The sequence below is a fragment of the Sciurus carolinensis genome, chromosome 12, assembly GCF_902686445.1.
Source record: "Sciurus carolinensis chromosome 12, mSciCar1.2, whole genome shotgun sequence".
Lineage (NCBI taxonomy): Eukaryota > Metazoa > Chordata > Mammalia > Rodentia > Sciuridae > Sciurus > Sciurus carolinensis.
The window spans coordinates 47,114,939-47,136,677 of record NC_062224.1 but is presented as its reverse complement, the minus strand read 5'-3'; the positions used below and the strand labels follow the sequence as shown (position 1 = coordinate 47,136,677).

Here is a 21,739-nt window from a genome sequence, read left to right as displayed (position 1 = left end):
TTCACATATGAGCTAAATATTATAACTATTTTATATCCTAAAATGAGATGTTTGTGCTAATTACTTCAGGTGTATTATAGGATCCCTAGAATAAGATATAGGGCTTGATAGGAAGTTCTCAAAAGTATTAATGATCATGGTAATTAAGACCATAATTAAAACAAAACATAATGAACTACACATATAGTTCATTTAAATATATACTATGTAGTATATTTTAATAATATATTTATTACATTAAATAATATATTTATATTGTATGTGTAGTTCAGTGGTAGAGTGCTTGCCTAGCATGTTTGAGGTCCTGGGTTCAATACCCAGTACTAAAAAAAAAAAAAAATTACTTGGTAGTTAGACTTTAGGCTTAAAGAAAGAACAGAGTTCAAGTCTGAGACCTATTAGTAGCTAAACAACTTCAGACATTTTATTTTAATCTCTTCAAGTTTATTTCCTTACAGTAAAATGGAAATCATAATAATAGTATTGGCTACAATAACACTATTATCAATAATAGAGTTGTGAGAATTAAATAACAATTCATTAGAGTATTAAACCTATTATTGTAAAGTTAACTGTAATTCCATAATTGTTTTTAAAACTGAACTGTATACATGCAAGTTGAATAGCTCTTATCTGAAATACTTAGGACCAGAAGCATTTCAGATTTGGGATTTTTGGATTTTGGAATATTTACATAAACTTTACCAGTTGAACATCCCAAATTTCTGGATTTTCAGATTAGGATCAGGGTTGCTCAACTAGTAATCTGTTTTGGCATTAGATAGTTTCTAAGTGTTTTATGTTACACACACACACATATATATATACACAAATATATATGTATACATACATATTGTATTATAAATATTATCATGTATTATAAATAGTAGAGAAAAAAAGAATTAAAATTAAAGTGTTAAACTAAATACTTGGCACAAAGCAAGTGACCATTAAATTTGTTAGGAGATAATAATGACATTCATGCAATGGTTTTCATCCCCTTCTTTGTGCTTCTTTTTCACAGTAATTCTAAAATACTTTTTTTAATTCTTAAGAAACTAAGAATTCATATGGATATAATTACCTCTGTTCCTCGCAGATCCTTAGGGAAATAGATATCATCAGTCATCTGAACACTTAGGCCAAAATCCACCAACACGGCTTTTGTGGACATGAAAACAATGTTGCTCGCTATAATGAGAAGGAAATTTTTAGCACAAAAATTGTTTATAAATCCTATGTGTATAAAATAAAAGCATTATCTAAAATAAAAACAAATCTCAAATCACAGCAGACTGAAATGCTTTCCCTAATGACATGGGTATACTATATTCAAAAGAGGAAGATGAATCTTGATAAAAGTTTAACTCCAAATCACTTCAAATTTGTCAAGAATTAAGCCAATGCTGGCATAAGTGATTATAGTCATGAATAAGGCTCAAGAGCTTGAGTTTCAAATTCTAAGATATCAGCATACTATTATCAAGTCACTTTTCTAAAACAAAAAGTAAAATATCCTTCTTTTTTTTGGTAAAAGGTATTGTGCTAGTCCAATTTAGCATTAGGTATTAAAGATTTATAGTAGGTTACTTCTTTATTTCCTCACCACATCTTAATTCTAGAAAAGGGTCAGTAAAACCTGGCTGAATGGATTGTTATCTAGTTGGTGCTCAAAATTTAAAATTAAAAAGTTCCTTTGTTCTTCAAAAACACATGATTTATATGTATTAAGCAAATTACTTTTTTTTTTTTTTCCAGTTTTGGGGACCCAATCACACATGTTAAGCATGCTCTCTACCAGTGAGCAGCCCTAAATTATTTTAAAGCCTTGTTAATAATAGCTAAGGTAAAATATCTAACAGATGTGTGGCTATAATTTTGCACCAGCTGTTGGGTTATCATCCTTTCTTCTGACTTTTAAAGTGCTATCAACCCAGCCCAATTCTAAGACCCATCTCAGGAGCAAAGAGAAGGAAGGTGAACCATGCTGTCTTCTCTGCCAATGAGTCTTCAGTTGAAGGAAAGAGCCCATCTGCCTCCCATTTAATGAGTCTGCTTAAACTAAAATAGTACACACCCCAAGCTACTCACGTTTAATATCATGGTGAATCACTTTTTTTGAGTGTAGAAAATCAAGTCCCTTGAGAACATGTTTTGTCACCCAAATAATTTCAAATTCCCTCATGGGTCCGCAGCTCTCCAATTTTTCCAGAACAGACCCTCCCTCGCCTGCTTCCATAAAGAGATGGACAGTTTCACCCCACAGAACAGCACCATATAATTCAGCGATGTTCTCATGCCGGAAGCAGGCCTGGATTTCCACATCGGATGGCTTAAATTGATCTACAGGGATCTAGAACACAAAAAATAGGAGCAAGAGTCCAAACAACCTGAGAATAATTGAAAAATAAAGAATACTAGTCAACTAACAAACCAGAGGTCAATAAATAACCTCAAGGCAACCTTGACCTGTATGAAAAGGTACTGCCACCTTAAAATAATGTTTACCTCTGGTCTGCCTGTGAAATTCAAACAAGTACTCTAATGGATCTTTATGAAGGAACAAATGAGAACAACCTATTATTGGTCTTTTAATTATGATAAGAGATTGAAACATAATATTCAGCAATTATTTTTTATTTTATTTTTTGTTAAATCAAAATTGAGTTTTGGGGGCTGGAGTCGGTCGTGGCTCAGTGGTAGAGCGCTTGCCTAGTATGTGTGAGGCACTGGGTTTGATCCTCAGCACCACATAAAAATAAAGGCCCACCAACAACTAAAAAAAATAAAAATAAAAAATTTTTTAAAAATTTGAGTTTTGGGCCTGGGGATATAACTCAGCAGTAGAGCACTTGCCTAGCATGTATGAGGCCCTAGGTTTGATTCCCAACACCATGGGGAAAAAAATGAGTGTACTTTATTTTAGCACACTTAAAAGTCTATTTAAATCAAACTAGACATATATAAAAATGTAACAATAGTGAATATGTCAAACTCAATGAATTATCAACTGAACACATAAATGAAATCCCCATCTAAATAAAAATACAGAACTCTACCAGCAGACCAGAAATCCACTTTTTGACTCTTTCAGTCACCCTTCTGTAAGGGTTCCCCAATATCCTGGTGTCTAGCAGCATGGATTCGTTTTGTCTATTTCTGTCCTTTATATAAACGGAAATCTCATATAGTAGATCTTATTTTGTGTCTGGCTGCTTGGCTCAACATAATGTTTTTGAAAGGCATCCACCTTATTTTAGTTATAAATCATTTATTCTCTTTGTAGTCCAGTATTTCAGAGTGTAAATATCCTACCTGTCAACATTTGGGAAGTTTCCAGTTTGGGACTCTTACAAATAGTACTAATATGGACATGCTAGAACATCATTCTAGCTTTTAATGACCACGTGGACATGCTTCTGTTGGGTGTAACTACAGGAGTGGAATTACTGGGTCACATGATGTGTGAATGCTCAGCTCAGGTAGACTCTGCCAAACAGTGTTCCCAGGTGGCAGCACCTTGGCAATTATAACTTAATAAGAAGAGATGGGGTCTTTTCAATACCTGGTATATTTAAATTCAATCCTTTAAATCTGAAGCCCTGAAAAACCTTCTGCCTTCCCAGTCTGCTTTTCTGCCTGGCCCCCTTGCTTGTGGACAGGATCAAAGGGACTGCACACAGATTGCTCTTACAGTGCAGGAGAGCCCGCCTTCACTCCCTGTCAAGGGAGATGATGCTGTCCAAGCTGTTGCTACATACACCAACACATTCCTTTAATTTGATTAAAATCAACCAGGAACTTAAGCAGACATTCAGGGGCTGAATGGCCCCAGGAAGAAAATAAATCCAGAAAAACAAATGCTTTGAGGTGGGATACACTTAGATAAATCAAGTCTAAATGCTTTGGGGTGGGATACACTTAGATAAATCAAGTCTAAGGGTAGGAAATTTGGAAATACATATGAAAAAAGAAAAACCAACCAGAATGTCCAACATGCTATATGAATGTACCTACCAGTTTACATGCCATTCTTTTCTTAGTCTTCATATCTTGTGCTAAGTACACTTTTCCAAAAGCCCCCCGAGGAATAAAATTGGAGCCTATGTTCCTGTAAGTCAACTTCCAAGGGATGAGGAGAACATCAGAGTCTATTTGGTAGCGCCCATTCTGGGGAGTGATTACCTATGAGAAAATAAACATGCAGGAAGGTGAGACTCTCAGCAAGGCTGTTCACCCAATAGAAGCTGGTTATTTTAGAAGCATCCTTACACACCACATTTAAAATTAATGACACCATGTGTAATCCTAACACTGTACAGAGACTATATTTAGAACTTGAGCAAGACAGAGAAAGCATGTAACAGAGACAGAGGTCCCTGGTCAGACCTAGTCACATTTCCATCTACTTGAGAGTGATTAATCACCAAATACAACTTTAAAATTTTTTATCTAAGAAGGATGACCCAAAGGTTGAATATAAAGATTGCCATTGTGCTTGCACATGGACTTGTTTCTATTAAAATGTGCTAACCTGTTCATCTGCATAGCTATTACTCACACATGATGCATAGAGCGAGCGTGGAAATTACCTGAGGATCACGGAGGATTGTGGAAAACAATATGCGATGCCAGAGCAATGACTTAACCATGCCACATAAATAAACTCAGGGAAGGATCATTTCTCATCCACTTACTCATTTAATATCTATTGCGTGCCTCATGTGTGCCCAGCACTGGGATTGGCGCTCAGGAGGCAGCAGTGAACAAGAGAAGGAGGATGCCTGACCTCAGAGGGTTTGCAACCAAGCAAACACTTAGAACCAGAATTTTCAAAACTAGTCAACTCAAAGAAAAAATCAAATAAATAAAAACAAAATTAGTCGACTCAAAATTTAAGAGCTCTATCCCCATAGTTCAGTGGGAGCTGAGGATGTGGGCATTTGTCAAAGTTCATCAAACTAGACATTTAAGATCTCAATTTCTCAACTTTTAAAAAGGAAAAAAATGAAAAGATAATAATTAAAATGAACACAAATTCACATGGTAATCCATGGGAAACATGACCAGGAAGAAATCTAAGAATATCTGAAGTGTTCTTTTAAGGGGTATTCAGTCTCAAAAAATTAGTTTTTCCTAAATGAAATTATCAATATTATGACATCAGTTTTGAATTCAGGATTTCTGAAACTATCTAAGGACATTATGCTATACCAAGTCCAGAAGCAGCTGAAGGGGAACATGAAAAACCACCAACTCTACTCCACAGGGCAAGAATGAGCACCTGATGCAGCTGCAGATGGCTGGGATTCCTCACTCATCACTGCTTCAGGCATACTTCTAGAAACCATAAGGGTTATTCACTCAGTCTCCATTATTGTTCATTTAAGCTTCATATCCCACAGACAGACATGTTCACATTAGTCAAGGAATAAAGCAGAGAATAACCTTCATACTTAAAAATGCAAACTCACTAAACCTAAAAATCAGACATTTATTGAGTCCTTCTGCTTGTGTGGTACCTTGTGCAGGACCTTGTTTGAAATGACCTCTTTTCTGCAAGTGTCACCTCTAGTTAATGGACACCTCTTTGCAGCATGTTGAGGATATGATGAAATGTGGTCTGTGCACATACAGAATTGCACTCAGGGTACTCAACCGAACTTGCTTTTTGGTCCTTTCTTGATGGCAAATATTAGTAGACCCCATTTCACTGCACCCTCCAGTTAATAACTTCAGGGCTTAACTCACCTTCTTGAAAGTTTTACTTTTGTCCAACTAAATTTTTTATGCTCCATTTTCACCCTCTTATTCTGTTCAAAAGGATGAAGGATATTAATGGCGTCCACTTATTGAGTGCTAATTATGGACCCGGCAGTATACTCAATATACATTATTATCTCATCAAAGTCTACAATGGTCCTCTGAGCCAACTACTATTTTTATCTCCATTTTATAGATGAGGAAACTGACTTCAAGAGGTTAAGTAATCTACTAGTCAGTTCCAAGATAAGATTGAAACTCAGGTCTGTCTTAACCCACAGCCATAGTTCCCATTGTCTGCCTAAGAGCCTTTTGTGTTCTAGAAGGCTGCAATTAAAGCTGAGCTATGATGCAAACCCAGTTATTGAAAGCCTACGTGTACATGTCACTGAGCACATTCTAGCAAATCTCTTCAACCCTAGTTTACCCACTTTTGCATTCTGAAGGTCCTGCTCTGAATCCCAAGTTCTCCATGGTTACTTTGATGACAGGCTCTGAATTTGGAATGTGCAAATGCTGACCAATGGACACTTCTGCAAAGTTCCTGGTTCTTTCACTAGCCCCAGACTTTCCCTATTGGGATTTGAGATTTCGCTTTATTTTTTTTTTTCCTTCTTTTTAGAGGCCCCACCAAAGAATGGGATTCCACGCTGTTTATCTCTGTCAATTCTTCAACTTGCCAAGTGCAAACATTACATCAAGTGTAAACATTATGATCATGCTTTCTATTTCATCATCTAGATCTCTATTTTCTCTCCTAAACAATACAGGGCCCGGGAACAGCACTTGAAAAACTTTCTCAAGTATTTTAGTAAGAAAAAATTCTATAAATGACTGTATGATATAATCTTGGGTTACAGTCACGAGGCAGATTATCTAGAACAAAGGCAAAACTAGCTCTGTCCTACTGTGCTGGTCACAAAATGCATGGACCCTCCACATTCAAGTTCTGGACTGTAAAACAGGTGGCAGGGGCTTGAGTTCAGAGGCCACTTCAGATGCTGAGACAAGTTAACACTACACCACATGAGTAGCAGACACAGAGATGTTGTAAAAGAAGAGAAGATCTGGGAAACATGCAAGTTTTTAAATATTAGAAGAACTGTCAGGAGGAGGAGTAACAATTGTAGACAACTCCACAGAAGCTTGCATTCATTAAACATTCAAAATGTATAAACAGGTCACATGTAATTCTTATTTGTTCCAAATAACAACCCTATAGAGTAATATGCTGCTACCCATTTTGCTGATAAGTAAACTGAGGCATAGAAGACTGAAATAATTAGCTCAAAGTCACACATCCAAGCATTTCAGAGCTGAACTATATATACACAGGCACTTTTTAATATGAGGCTCACATTCTTCACCAGTACTCATCATATATGCTTTTTTTCAAAGCAAAAAAAGTAGGACTAGGACTAAGGTCTCTGAGAGAGAGTCAGAGATGGATTTTAGTTCCACTTAAGAACTTTCTTACCATCAGAAATACGAAAGGGAGCATACCAGTATGTCACGAGCTCTTCCTAACAGATTTTTAAGCACAGACCTAAACACTCCACCCATTATTGAGGAAGATAAGTGGGCTGATTCAAACACCTCAGAGAGGACTGGACTCAAGTATCTTCAAGGTTTTTTGGACCTAGAGAAACCCTGACTCCAGGACTAACCCCCAAAGAACATCATCTTTGAATCCTCTGGGAACCTTTGGCTTCACACGTAACCACCGAAGAATTGAGTGTTTGAAGCCCATTTTGGGTTATCTGTCCCTGGATCAAGTTATAAATCAGCATAGATTATTAAAAAAACAAAAAAACAACAAACAACAAAAAACCTTGTAGCATTCTAGGTTAGCCTTCTAAAGTTCCTTCCCCTACTTACTGGATGTCAGTAGAATCTTTAACAATTATTATTTTTAGGAAAAGAGCACATACATACACATGCACAGAGAGTACCATTCAACATGCCTATGCTTCAGGATATTTTTATAATTCCTGGTACTCCACCCTGCCTAATTAACTCTGGCGTTGTGGTTGTTGGCTACCAGAACACACCAGGTCTCTGTGCCTCCAGGCCTTTGCACATGCTGTGCCCTTCATCTACAAAACTCCCTACTTCATCTGGCTGACTCCAACTCCATGCATTGGACCTTGGCTTAGGTACCAATTCATCTTGGAAACCTGTGTTGACACTTGTGGCTGAAGCATTCCCAGAACAACTGGGGCGTAGTTGTATTGGAAGTGGCACACTATGTTAAAATTGCCTATTCACTTGTCTCCTGCATGCACCAGGCAGTAAACTTCCAGCCTACTTAACGTTCTGTATGTATCTTCTGGAAAAGAATCTGATATACTATGGATGTCCCAACTATGGCTAGCAAATCAACAGTTGAATACTGCAATCAAAGTTTTTTCACCCCAATACATAGGTATGAACATATAGGTACAATTTATAGATAGATTTTACCTTGGAACCAATCTAGTGGTAGATAATTTCCTAATTCAGAGAGACCGAAAACAGCAAGTAAAGCCCACACGTGTACACACATGTTAAGTTTTGATAGGGTAGTAAACAGAAAATAAGGAGAGGAAAAAAGATCTGATATACCAGTTGGGTCCATAGAAAACATGAGGCTAGGATAAAAGCAAGCCTACTTCCTTTACCATGTGTCTCACAGTGGCTGGGATCAAAGATGACAGGTCCCAATGCCTAGACCATTACCGATGAAGTATAAAACTGTGGTAGGTTACCCAGTCACAGGGGTGGAGACAATCTTAATGTCAGTGACAGCGAAGTCAACCATGGACCCCCAGACCAACTGACCACTGACCTGGTAAGACCTGATCCACATTCCTGTGCATTTTAAGGTCCCTCTCTTATTCCATTCTGTTTTTCAGTTTTCTTGTTTTTGCACCTCGTTGATCATTTTTAAAGTAAAAGTATGTTTAAAGCTTTCAAGATCACTACCTTTATGGTATGTCCTATTTTTACATTTTCTTTAGTATGCATTTGTTCATTTACAGAACATAGGACCTTTGTCAGAGAATGACAACATTTTACTTCTACACTCTGCTTATAAAATTTTCACTTCCTTTGAATGGCTTACTTTGTCACCTTTTCTGTCTGAGCTTTTCTAGCCTCACTCCAAAAAAGCTTCAGGAGGCTATCTCTTTGTATTCCTTGTAACTTTCAAGAATTCTTTTCTATACATGGCCCATCTCTCCAACAGTCTGATGGGCCAGGGAAATGACCAAACATACATAAGTCTTTACATACTTACTAGCTAGGGCAATTTGTTTACTGAGAATGTTTTCATTTAACAAATATGTAAAAAATATAAAACATAAAAATTCTGTTCATCATTATACACATTTATATTATTTTGAACCAGAATCATCCAGCTATACTTGAGCTAAGAAAATCAAGCATTACTCCCAGTTCAAATTATTACTTCCCATTTATAAAAGCAAGTAATATTCTGAAGGCAAAGGAATAACTACTAAATGCATTTTATATCCAGTATATCCAGACCAAAGGAAGCCACACAACAATGCAAAATGTAATCTTGCTCCACATTGACCTGAACATAATTGGCTTCTAACAAAACAATTCACAACATAGCTGACCTAAATTACTGTGTTGTTTTTCATTAAATGGTATCAGACTCTATGCTCATTTATCACTAACATTCCCTCAGCCTTGGCCATTCTGCCATTCAGACACCCAAAAGGAAAGGGAGTCACTTTCATCAATTAACAGGTTTTGCAAGCTACCACCTACTGTTTTGCAAACTGTTCTTTTAAAAAAAATTAGATCACCTTTAGCCAGCACCCACGTTCACCTCTGACATACTAAACCTGGCAGAAAGCCAGTTACACCTAAACATGTCACCTGATGGAACTATTGTGGCAACAAAGTGTTGTCACAATATTTTGGATTATTTGAATACTTGGGATGACTACGCAAATACATCATTTGTCATTCAGACTTTGCTGATTGCAGAGTTGATCTGTGGGTAGCTATCTGCTACCTACAAACTAGGTTTCTGCAAGAACTGAATTTAGCCAATGTTAGTATATTATAACATTTCACAATGTGACAAAAGAAGAACAACTAAATCAGTCGTTAAAAGTATTAAGACAAAGAGTTTATTCCCCTCTGGGCTGAAGGAGTCTCATTAAGCCTTTCTCTTCTGTGTAAATGATGAATGAGCTTTTTAATAAATTGTTACAATGCATTCTTAGGGACTGGAGGAGTAGGTCAATGGTAGAGTACTTGCCTAGCATGTGGGAGGCCCTGTACCATCCTACTCCCAAAAAAGACATTCTTAATTTGTAGAACAACTACTAAATTATGGTTAAGACTCTTTAAATGGAAATTTTCATGAAGACTTTTCTGCATTTTTAACATGGAGGTGATTCTTACCAGTAATTACATTTTTTAAAATCACACCTGGCAGCCAGTGTAAACAAAGTTCAAATGCCACTCTGCAGTAAATGAAGCCACACTAGTAAAGCTGGACACACAGCACTCAACCGATCAGGAAAAAACATACCATATTTAATAAAATTCCAGATTCTTGTGGTCGGTGTCCATAAAAATGCTTTGAGGTATTTGATATATGGTTTGCAAAAGCAAGCAAATCCTCCACGGTTCCATATCTGACCGACGACAACCAAGGCACCTCTTGGCCACTAAGCAGTAGAGAGTCTGAACGCTCCTCATTTTGATTACTGTCTTGACACATGGTCATTAGACTGGATTTGTAAACCGCTGGCTCTTCACTTGTGTAAAGATTTTCCATGATGTCTATTACATTCGAAACGTTTAAATGTTTAATTAGTAAATCAATTTCTTCTTTATTGTCACTTCCAGTGCTCATGTACTCCATTACTGTGGTGCCTTCTGGGGAGTCTACAAAAGAAAACACAAACATTTAGTTTACTATTGATATTTGCATTTGAAACCAATGGGAAACTGACTTGAAAGTACTGTGACTAGGCTTCTCCCTGCCTTTGTTCATAATGAGGGCTCTCTGTCAACAGTGTGTGTGAATTCAAGTGGACAGGCAGTGTCAATTGAAAGAGACCTTAGATAATCTTTCACGAAGCTCTCTCACTTTGCCACTTTGCGGAGGTAAACCTGAGATTCAGAGAGTCCACTGGTTACTCACTGTGGCATCAGCTACTGAAAACTAACTTCACTAAACATAAATAGAAATAAAGAGCAGGTCAGGACTCTGAAGATTGAGGCTCCCTGCTCCTTATAGCTTCCAACCTCGCACCATACCCCAAAGTAGTAGTTCCCTGCAAGAATCACTATGTCTTTTATGCTGATAGTAACTTTAAAGAAAAAAGAACTACTTGACAAATGGGAGGTAACTTTCAAATAAAAGTCAGGTCAAGAACTCAAAGAAAGTAAAACAGATTTTAATCTAGGCAAATGTGACGTTGATAGGTCAAGTTTCAGTAAAATTCGTACACAAACAAGTTTAAAAGCTCACTAGAAGGGGGATGTCACCTCAGATCCTAGTTCTGTCAGTGCTAAGTATGAGAAAGGAGACAATCTTTCAAACCTGTGATATAGCTGTCCCCTCCTGAGACCAGAATTCTGTAATATAATAAAGCAAAAATACTGAGAGACCCAGAAGGTTAATTTCATATCTACACCAATGACCCTCTAGAAGCTGTGGCAGCAAAAATAAGCCAGGAAAGTCCAATCTATCATAAGCAAGCCACAGGTTAAGATCAATTGACTACTTTAGACAAAGTTGCATTTCAGTTCTTTTTACAATCAGGTCCAACAACTTGAGAATGTGTAGATGAGAAAAAGAATGCAAAGCAAGGGTAAAAGAGAAGCTGTTCTTGTGTATCTTAGAACCACACAACTCCATTCCAAAGTAAAGGCAACAGAATCAAAGAGATCTAAGACACTTTTGAAGCTGTCTACTTAAACCACAGCATTCCTGAAAGTAGGGCCTCTCTCTGAAAGATATTTCAGCAGGATTGGGGTATCTGAATATCTGAAAGATATTTCAGCAGCTCAGTGGTAGAGTGGTAGAGTGCTTGCCTAGCATTCATGAGATCCTGGATTCCCAAGCACCAAAAAAGAAAAAGAAAAAAAAAAAAAGCACAAGAATTAATAAACACAACTCTCTACCAAAGCTATATATCTCAATCAACCTGGAGGTTCAGTTCAAAGCTTCAGGAAATGCTCCACCCTGGGCCACCTGCATGCATGACCCAGCCATCTGCCTCTCTCTGAGTGCATTTCACTTTTCAAAAACAAACAAAACAAAACAAAACAAAACCCCACACAATTTAATATCATCAGTCCCTTACCTGAGGATCATTTTTGATGAACAAATTGCATGCATCTGAGGAAAACAATCTAGCATCCATCCCGCAGTCTAATATTCCTCTAAGATTCAGGCTACTTGGGGTCAAACCTCAGGCCCATCTCTTACTGCCTGCATGATGTTAAAAAAAGTACCTTAATCTCTTGGTACCTCAATTTCCCCATCTGTAAAATGGAAGTAATACCAGCACCTACTTCCTAAGATAGCTGAGAGGATTACATGAATTTGTATGCACATGTCTGGTGCACAGTAAATAAACTGTCATGGATAGCAGCTTTATGGGTATGAAAGAGAGAAGTACTGAGTCACAGATCTGGCTTTGCAGATATTGCATTAGACACCTTCCTTATCTGCAAATGGGATGTGGCTACCTGTTCCCCAGTCTCTTTCACAGTAAACTTTTGAAGATTGCCTACATTGAGACAAAGAAAAAAAGAAAAAACAGAAATCTATGAAATGTTTTGATGGTTGTTGTCTCCACACTTAAATCCAGAGAACAAGATTGCTCCCTCTTAGAGAACTTGCATATCTTTTTGTTTTTCCAAGAGTTCAGTAGTTTATAAAGACAGATCCAACAGCAAGATCTTGTACATTGTTGAGGGGAGACTGTGATTCAAGTTCTTGGCATCTGTGAAGTTATGAAGGGAACCTCCTAGGGTAATGGAAGAACATTTGACTTCAGTTTCACTGAGCCATTTAGTTACAGTTTCTCCTCATAGAATTTACTAGAAAAACAGAAGTAACAACAGCAACAAACCAATCAATTTATGGCCCTACTATCTACAATAATCCAAGACTCCTGGACTGACTTACATGGATCGCTTGACAGAAAATAAAGTTCCCAGCGCTAAGATAACTTAAGAGAAGAAAAGTCTATATAGTTTACTTAGGTGATCTAGAGAAGAAAGACAGCTTTTGGTTTTTATATCCTGCAGAAAGTCTCAAGCATTCATATGTAAACCTAAGAGGTTATACACACCCCCCCCCACACACAAACACAGAAACATACACATAAGCACACCCCTAAACTGCAAGGTGAGGGGAAGGGAAAGGAAAACCTGAAGGGGAAGTCAGGAGAGGTGAAGTATTTAACACGGAGACTTTCCCCAGTGCTTGCTCCATTCCTTAGCAACTCAGGACTCTTGTCACACAAATCTGTGCTCCTTGGCAACACTGAAGACCAGTCATTCCTGCTATACACTCCAGCAAAGAGACTGAGCACTTTCTCACTTTAATCAAGCAGACAGTAGGCTAACAGTTTGAGATATGCATGTTCAGTACACATCTAGAAAAAGTACAGATGGTGAAGACATTCTAGTTTAGAGATAAAGACTTTTAGCATAAAATAACTGACCTGGATACAGTTTAATTAAAAATCCTCATAAAATGTTTGCTTCCTAATAGAATAAAAATTATGCCAATTTTAGAAATGGAAAAGTGGGCAAATAAAGTCAAAACTATGTACTTCAAATTATTTCAGACATCAGCAATAAATCAAGAGGAAATACTATTCTTAAACATTAATATAGGGGTTGGGGATATAACTCAGTTGGTAGAGTGCTTAATTCACATGCGCGAGGCACTGGATTCAATCCCCAGCATCAAAAAAAAAAAAAAAAAAAAAAAAATTAATGTAATGCTCCTGGCTACTGCCACTGACATAAACAAAACTTGAGTGTTTCCTGGCAAGTGTGAATGAAAATGGCCAAGATTGGAGGCATGAACTTCTGCCTAACAAAAGATGAATACATCTTGTGTTACTTCCTAATTAGAAGATTTTTTTTTTTCCTGCCAAAATAGTACATTGCCCTGCAGGGCACATCTCTTAACTATATTGTTGTTCTCAAAAAGCCCCAGAATGGTGCATTCCAGCGCTATATAATCAAAGTCGCTCCTCTTCTAGATACCGCAACTATCCTACTTCCCTAATAAGACAAAGCCTTAGGGCCATACCCCAGAGCTGACAGCACACAAACCTTAATCATCAGTGGGTCAAGGGTCTCAGCTGAGATTGGAATACACTCTACTTAGCAAATACGACTCAGGCCATGGGTATGTAAAGCCACTGCATGAGTTTCTCTCCCTGTTTTAATTAAGAGCAGCCTTTAATTCGGGTCCAAAATTGTTTTTCAACCTAACGCCCCCCTCTACCCCCCACACACACCCACCACCACCACCAAATACACACTTCTTTCTAACTTATTCTTAAAGCCAAGAGAGCCTCAAAGGGCTAAAAACTTATAAAAGTACCATCGTCTGGGCCAGCAGCAGAAGGCTCCTCAAACCTCCAAGGGGCACTCACCCGATCTCGGTAGGGAGAGTGCAGCCGCCCAGGCGGCGTCTCCCGAAGGAGGCGCAGTGACAGCACGTCCCGGCTTCACAGCTTACTGCCCAGACTGACACTGCCCGGTAGTTGGGGATCCGGGAAGTAGGAGGAAGAGGGAGGAGCCGCGAGTCCATACCTCGTGAGACCCTTGCGCAAGGTGCTTTCCAGCTGTGCCTGCCTGCAGCTGGCGACCAGCGCAAAGGGCCGCAGCGGAGTTGCACACGCTTACCGCAACACTCCTAACTCCTTTGGCCCGAGACTTCTCCCCTTTGCCGGGATCCCGTACACTATTTCTGAGTGGGAACCCTCGGGGCATCCAGGAGATGCGGCCGAATGGCACCCCGAGCTCCCAAACTCTAGTTACCTGCGGCCTCCGCGCACCCCCGCCGGCCGAGAGCTCCAGCCGCAGTCCCCCGATGGTTCGGTGCGCAGCTGGTGGCCGGCCTTCCGGAGCCAGGCACGCCGGGGCACCGAGGTCCAGCGGTAGGAGAGGGAGCCAGGGCGATCGGCCCCGGAGCGCGGCGCGTCGTCCAGACTTGAGCCGGCTAGTGCGTTCCAGGCAGCCCGTGCTCTCGGGCCGTCCTCGTCGGCCCCTGACTCACAGCGTCTGAGCCAGCCCAGGGGCGGCGCAGCGGACGCCAGCCGCCGCCTCCCCGCCTTTTCCATTTCCCCTTTCTCTCCGTAAACAGAAAGAGACTGCCCGTTTGCCGTGGAAGCCCAAGCCCCCGCGCTGGGAAATTCCGTCTTCTCACCGCCCCCCTTTTGCCCTCGGGGCTCTGAGGCGGAGCCGAAGGCGGGACAAGGGAGGAGCGGAGCCGGGCGCCGGAGTCCGGATTCCTCTAGCTCTTGGAGGTGCGTGTGCGTGTGTGTGGCCAGGGAGGAGGGGTGTGTTGAGGGGAGACACTGGGACCCTAGGTAGCAGCTGCAGCCCCAGTGGAGCTTGAGCGACATTGATGAGCTTTCTCCCGGACCTGTGAGCAGAGGACGTACTAGTGGCAGAGTGGAAAGGGTGACCGTGTCCTTGTTCAGTTCGGAAGGAAGATTGTGTATTCTAGTGTGCTTACGCGCTCGGGCCTGCTCCAGCGTCCCAGGCTCCGGCTGGGAGGACGGGCTCCTGTGCGCTTCACGCCCGGAGCAGGGAGACCAGGCACCTCCTCCTCTCCCAGCCGAACTGCAGGAGGCATGGGGAGTTTCTGGGTTTCTCCGAACCAAGTCTATTGGAATACGGGTATTGCGGACCCGCTCCGCCCAGATTTCGGCTCATCCACCAGAAAGGGCGGTGATTAGTGGTCGGCAAGTAGGCACTCTGCTTTAAAGATTTGGGAGAGGCCGCGGCACGGCGGGCACAGAACTCGGGGTCCAGCTCTCAGGGAGATCTGTGTACTTGGCCAGCAGAACCTGATTTTTCTCTCTACAGTCTTTATTGGTACTGGTGGTTCAGCGGCACCGCCCCCATTACTAAATTTACCTGTTCTGTCTCCCCTTAACCTTTAGCTAATAAGCAGGGGTTTTCCTCCTTGAAAGGTAAGCGTTAACTCCAGGTGAAGCCGGAAGAGAATTATAGGGGAAAAGCTCCTCTCTCCACGAAATTCACAGCTTCAATCTCTTTCCTACTCTGTGCGGTACCCACGCTCATTCTCCCTCCGCAATTTCAAAACTGCTTTCTGACACGCATTGGAGTTCTCCACACGATTCTTCTGTGGAAAGTGAATTGCTTTTCCAACTAAGTCCTGAGAGAATTGGTGACGGACATAGGCTAGCCAGGATGAGAAGCAAGGCCCTCATTATAAGACCTTAACTCGCATATGGACAAGCCCAACTAGCGTAGTGCAACGACGGGAACAGATTATTTTAAATGCTAGCGCTGGTCAGTGTTGTGACAGGAGTGACGCGGAATGTTCTCCATCCCCTCGATGGCCCAGGTAGTTGCATGCACCCACGAGGAGAACCCCTTATAGGGGGTTGGCATTTCTAATCTTGGAGGAAAGGAATGTACCTTCCGCCCACCCTGCAGCACTCGTTTGACAAATGCAGCCGAACCCAATTTGAGGTGAAGAAGCCCTGATGGCCTAGACGCTGCTCAGTGAAATTTGGCACTGGCTCAGGAGCTGATTATCCCGGTCTCCGCTGAAAAGGAAGTTATCTGTACCCTCTTAGCTTTTTCTTTGGAAACCAGTTTGGCACAGGTTGTTAACCTGTAATTGTAACGTGAGAGAGGTCTCTCCCTCATCTATTGTCTTTAGACAACAGAGGATGACCTTTATAAGCTTTTTAAAAATAGAACCTTGGAACCACTCCCATCCCCGCCCCGCCCCCCTCCTCCAATGAGCTCATTAAAACCACACCTAATCTTCTGAGAACGAAGTATTAGCTTGACTTCCTACATAGAGGTTTCCCAAAGATAGCTGCATTTAGGGAGCTGGTGCAATGGCTGTTTCTGGCTGGCTACTCCTGACTTATGCAATAGCAGATTTCATATCTGTTGGGGTGAATTAGACAGTTTTACTTTAAAACACTTTGAAAAGTCTAATTAAGGTTGAGTTTGAGCACCTTGAACAGACTGGAAGGAGAAAAGAAAGAAAAGTTTGTTAACTTACTACATTTTTCTTGGTCAGGACTTTTTACAGGCTTGCAAAAGCAATTCTGTTCTTTTAGGAACATGCTAGCAAAATAAGTTTTTTTTTGGGGGGGACAAGATCTTTTTTTATTAGAGTTTTATAGTTATACAGGGGCAAGATCCTAAAGGTTATAGTCTGACCACAAAAAGCCTGACACATAGTAGGTGCTAAACTCATCACCTAATTCACCCAAGGACCCAACAAGAGAACGCATTCCAGGATCCCTGCGCAAAATAAGTTTTAAATGTGCCAGTGAGAAACCACCTGAACCAGAGTGCAGGGAATCACAGGGAACCACGGGTTGTTATGAGAGAAGTCATTTTAAGGTACATAACAAAATAGCTTTCTTGAAACTGTTGGCAGCCAACAAAATATACTTGTAAACTGGGTTGTAACAGGTAGCACTTTACCTGAAGAGTGTATCTTCACTCCGGCTGGGGTAATAATGTCATTTGGAAATCTGAATTCATTTGCTCATTTACTCATGCAAGAAACAAAATTAACAATAAGTAGATTATCTGGCTAGTCCATTAACCTATGTAATCACAAATGTGGTTGTTTGTAATAAATAAAATATTAAAATATAGGGTACTATTTTCCAGTCTCTTCATAATCATAAAATATGGAATTTTATGAATAAAATAAACTGGAATAAATTCAGTGGTATTTATATGTGGTGAAAACTATACTTTTTCTTTTTAAAATTATAATCACAAAGTGTTAAAGGAAGATAATTGCTGAATTTGAAGAAAGTTTAAAGAAGATATTTTTAAAGCTAAGAGGCACTTGAACCTGATTTCATGAACATAATTTTTTTCCATATGGCTTTATGTTCAAACAGTTAAATCTACATTTGCTAAGATGTTTGAATAATCTCTTCACACCTCTGATAACTTTCTAATGAGAAATTGTTTAGGCATGTAGGTAATACATTTAAAACTATAATCATGTTAAAAAATTTTAAGCAGATGAAACAATTTTAAAGACCTAGTAACTTCTTTTTCTTTCATTGACATATGTAAGTTTCTTGTGATAATATGTTTGGATTTCAAACGTGATAGAACTTATTCATATTAAGTATTTGAAAATGACAAAGCTTTAATGTGCACAACACACATGCTTCAATAGAGCAGTTAGCTTGGATACCACTAAAAGGGCACAACAGCACCAAGGATAAAGTATCCTGGGGAGGCGAAGATTCAAGACTCTATCTTGAGGACAAGGAGTTCATCTCATGTCCCACCCCTGCCACTCCATGCTCCTCTGCTACCTGAAATACAGACTTCTTCTTCTAACACCAACTGGGCCCCCTGCCCCTCACCAGTACCAGAACCCTTTAGAATTGAGGGATTAAACCTTTAAGGGGAAATAGGATAGTCAATCTAGCTCTTGGTTTTAGGGAGTTAGAAGCTATACCAGAAAATTAGCCATCAAAAAGTGAATCGGTCCTCAAGGCTCTGGTAGCGAGATGACGTGCCAGGAGATGGAAGACTGAGAAGAAAGCTCAGCTTTTGAGATTGTGTGGACAGCAAATGCTAAGGAGCTAGAGCCAGAAAAAGCAAAATCACTGAAAGTAATTCACTGAGGAGGACAATAGTTTACCCCATTCTGAAAAAAAATGTCAGAAGTTTTCGTAGATGATAAGGGGCAAGACCAGATGGTGAGGGGCAAACACACACATAGAAGAGTCACTGAAGTAACCACAGTTACCTTTTCCTTATTAGAATAATAAACGCACACCATCAAGTACAGACTTAAGATGGTATGAAACATGCTACACATGAAAAGGCATGATGACATCAAGTGACTGAGTTCCTGCTTCCCCCATAGATGCTGTAAAAGCTATACGCCTTTGTCCTTTGCTCGAGCTGGCCAGAAACTCTTGGTCAGTGTTGTTTCCCTTCTGTTTGAACAGAAGCCCCTAATAATAAAACCTTGCCTATGCTTAAACTCTTTCTTCATCCAGTTTTCATTTCTGCCTACCCTGGACCCAGTGACCTGAGTTAGGTAACAGTAGCAGTGTGTTCTGCAGCTACTGTTTGATGCAGGACTTGCTCAGTCACACTCAGCATCTTGGGTGGATCAGGGATGTCCATCAAACCTATGGGGGTTACAGAGTACACCATTAGATTCTGCTCTGCTCCAGCCTTCCCTAAGACATCCTGGATGCAATTGCAAAGACAAAAGTTCCTGGAGCTTCAGGCTTCACCTGGCTGCCTTTGGGAGTGAGGGGACATTTCTAACACATGCATGGCTCATCAATGTGTAATGCTATGCCCTCAGCTCTTACAACCCTCTCAGCTTCCTTCCCTAAGACTATAGGGGAGGGATGCAAACAAGGAGGGAAGGAACTGTCTTCTCTGTCCTCCTCCTACCCCACTGGAACTACTACTGTACTAAATAACTTTCACCATCATTGTGTAAAAACTAAACAAGGGAAATAGGGACCCAGGCAGAGAGGGAGTCTTCACATGTGGGAAGGGGAGAGAAGTCCCCATAGCCTTGGGAAGGGAAGGGGAGTTCCTGCATGCACTCCGAGGTAGCTATTGTTTAGGTGAAGAGGCTGTGTAAACTGGGCCTGTGTGTGAATCGAGACCATCTGTTCTCATGTGCAGAAAGTTAAAACATGGGCCTCTCCTAGTGCCTAAAACGCACTGCTCTGTATGTGTGATGTTTTGAATTTCACTTGCTTAGTTTTGTGACTTCCCCAAATTTAAGCTCCTTGAGCCACACTTTGAAAACAGAAACTTTTGCTCTGGGCTTCTGGGTTCTACCTCCCCAGTGGAAACTTGTGCAGCATTTCTTAATCGTGGCCTTCCAAAATGACCACATAACTCAGGACCGCTCCCAGGAACTGTGCTGGGCTTTGTACTAATTTTTCACACGTTTAGAGGGCAAGAAAGGCTCAGTAATGATCATCCTCCTATCCCCTATTCCTCCAAACTGCCTGGGGCCAGTTATGGAGTGACCCAGGTGGATTTGTGGAGATTACCCAAGTGCCATTTTATGTGCCTTCTGCCACTCCTTTAACTACTAACCTTTACCTACTAACCTCACAGTCCTCTCTGTCCCCAATACCATACATGCAGCATAAAAAGGATTCTGCCTAGGATCTGAGAAAACTGTTGTCAACATATTGTTTGGGTGGGGGAGAAACTGGCTAAAAAGAAAAGCATACAAACAGTCTGATCCCCTCTATGTACGTGCAAGTATTAAATGCAGTGGTAGAGGAAAAACAAGTGGACTTTTGTACTCTTCAAAAACAATCATTTTCTAAGCCTCTATCAAAATGTTATTCTTCACATGAAATGTATTAAGAAATTGATGAGATTACCCCAGTGGTCTGGAAGGGCATGTCATGTATACCTTTATATGAATCTTTGCTTTAAACCAAAGTGGAACAAAAAAAAAAAATTGGGGGGGTACTTTCCTTTGTCCTTTTGTGCTGTTATACCTGAGTCTGGGTAACTTATAAAGAACAAAAATTTATTTTTCACTATACCAGAAATTGAGGAGTTCAAGATCAAGGTGATAGCCGATTGGTTGACTTGTGAGGGCTACTCTCTGCTTCCAAGTCAGTCTCCTGCTGCATCTGCTGGAGGGAAGAACACTGTCCTCCTATGGCAGTTGGGAGGAACAAGGTAGCCAAACACTTCTTGATACCCCCTTTAAAATGGCTTTGATCCCATTCAGGAAGGAGGAGTCCTCATAGCCAATTCCTTCTTGAAGACCCACCTACCTCTTCATACTCTCACATTGGTAGATGCCTGGATTTTAAAGGGGACACATTCAAACCATCACAGTTTTTATTACAGTACTAAAAGCAACTACTAACTGATTCAATCTCTTTAGTGTGGGTAGAGAGAGATTTCTTTCCTTCCTTTATTAAATCTATGGATTAATGCCCATCGGACTTTTTTTTTTTCCTTATAATTGAGATGGTTTGACTTATTAATTTCATAACAAAGCATCATTTTAGACCCTGGCCATATTGAAATAACTTTCATAGTTACTGCACTTTGAGTGCTTAGTGTGCCCCAGGCACACTGCTAAGTCCTTAGATAGATTATCTCCTTAGAGTCTCAGAATAGTCCTGAGCTGTGTACTATTCTCTCCATTTACATTTGAGATTTACATGAATTTAAAGAAGTTTGTTTACCTTCGTTTAGGTGTCCAGGGAAACCAGATTCTAATCCATGTCTATCTGACCTTAAACCAAATAAACATCTTCCTGCACATGCTGTGCCTCCCACAGCAAAGGCATCTCGGAGTGCAGTTGGTATTTGTTGGTGCCCTTTGGAGGAGAACAGGGCTGCCATAGGCTGATTGTGAAATGCCTGGGTTGTTTTCTTACCCCAGTCTCTTCTCTGCAGGTTGACTTTTCTATCCAGGTTCTATCTTATGAACCTTTCTTCAGGATGTGAGTGGGTTTCAGGCAATGCTAGGTCTTCCATCTGCAATTCCCAGAAGAGGGGTTCTGAAGGAATTTCAGATGTGAGGAAGAGCTGAGCCCAGGAAGTCTCAGAAATAGAACACTAGTTTTAGAACACTAGTTTTGCTTTCCCTTAAAGTAAATCTACTTCAATTTCTCCAGGCTACAGGATCCAGAGTCCTGCCTTCTCTCACACTGAGATCCTGAGGAAGTCACCTGGGTGTGTGTTGGGGGATGAGAAGAGG

At 40.5% G+C, this 21,739-nt stretch overlaps 2 protein-coding genes across 4 annotated transcripts in view; one reads left to right on the top strand and one right to left on the bottom strand.

Annotated features, from left to right (window-relative positions):
• Map3k8 (mitogen-activated protein kinase kinase kinase 8) overlaps positions 1-15,123 on the bottom strand; it is a 23,166-nt gene extending 8,043 nt beyond the window's left edge. Inside the window, exons 1-5 of one of the 3 annotated variants that reach the window (XM_047520265.1) lie at positions 14,809-15,123; positions 10,316-10,674; positions 4,018-4,185; positions 2,092-2,353; positions 1,085-1,191 (exon numbers count right to left, since the gene is read on the bottom strand). In XM_047520265.1, coding sequence (XP_047376221.1) covers positions 1,085-1,191; positions 2,092-2,353; positions 4,018-4,185; positions 10,316-10,651 — 873 coding nt within the window. In that variant the 5' untranslated portion in view covers positions 10,652-10,674; positions 14,809-15,123. Of the gene's footprint in view, positions 1-1,084; positions 1,192-2,091; positions 2,354-4,017; positions 4,186-10,315; positions 10,675-14,368; positions 14,515-14,808 lie in introns of those variants that run through there. The other 2 variants (XM_047520268.1, XM_047520267.1) reach the window with 2 other exon arrangements.
• LOC124961290 (uncharacterized) lies at positions 14,768-21,739 on the top strand. Its single transcript, XM_047519928.1, has 4 exons — positions 14,768-15,049; positions 15,134-15,296; positions 20,568-20,703; positions 21,657-21,739. Exons 1-4 carry the CDS (start codon positions 14,768-14,770, stop codon positions 21,691-21,693), a joined length of 618 nt encoding a protein of 205 aa, XP_047375884.1. The 3' UTR covers positions 21,694-21,739.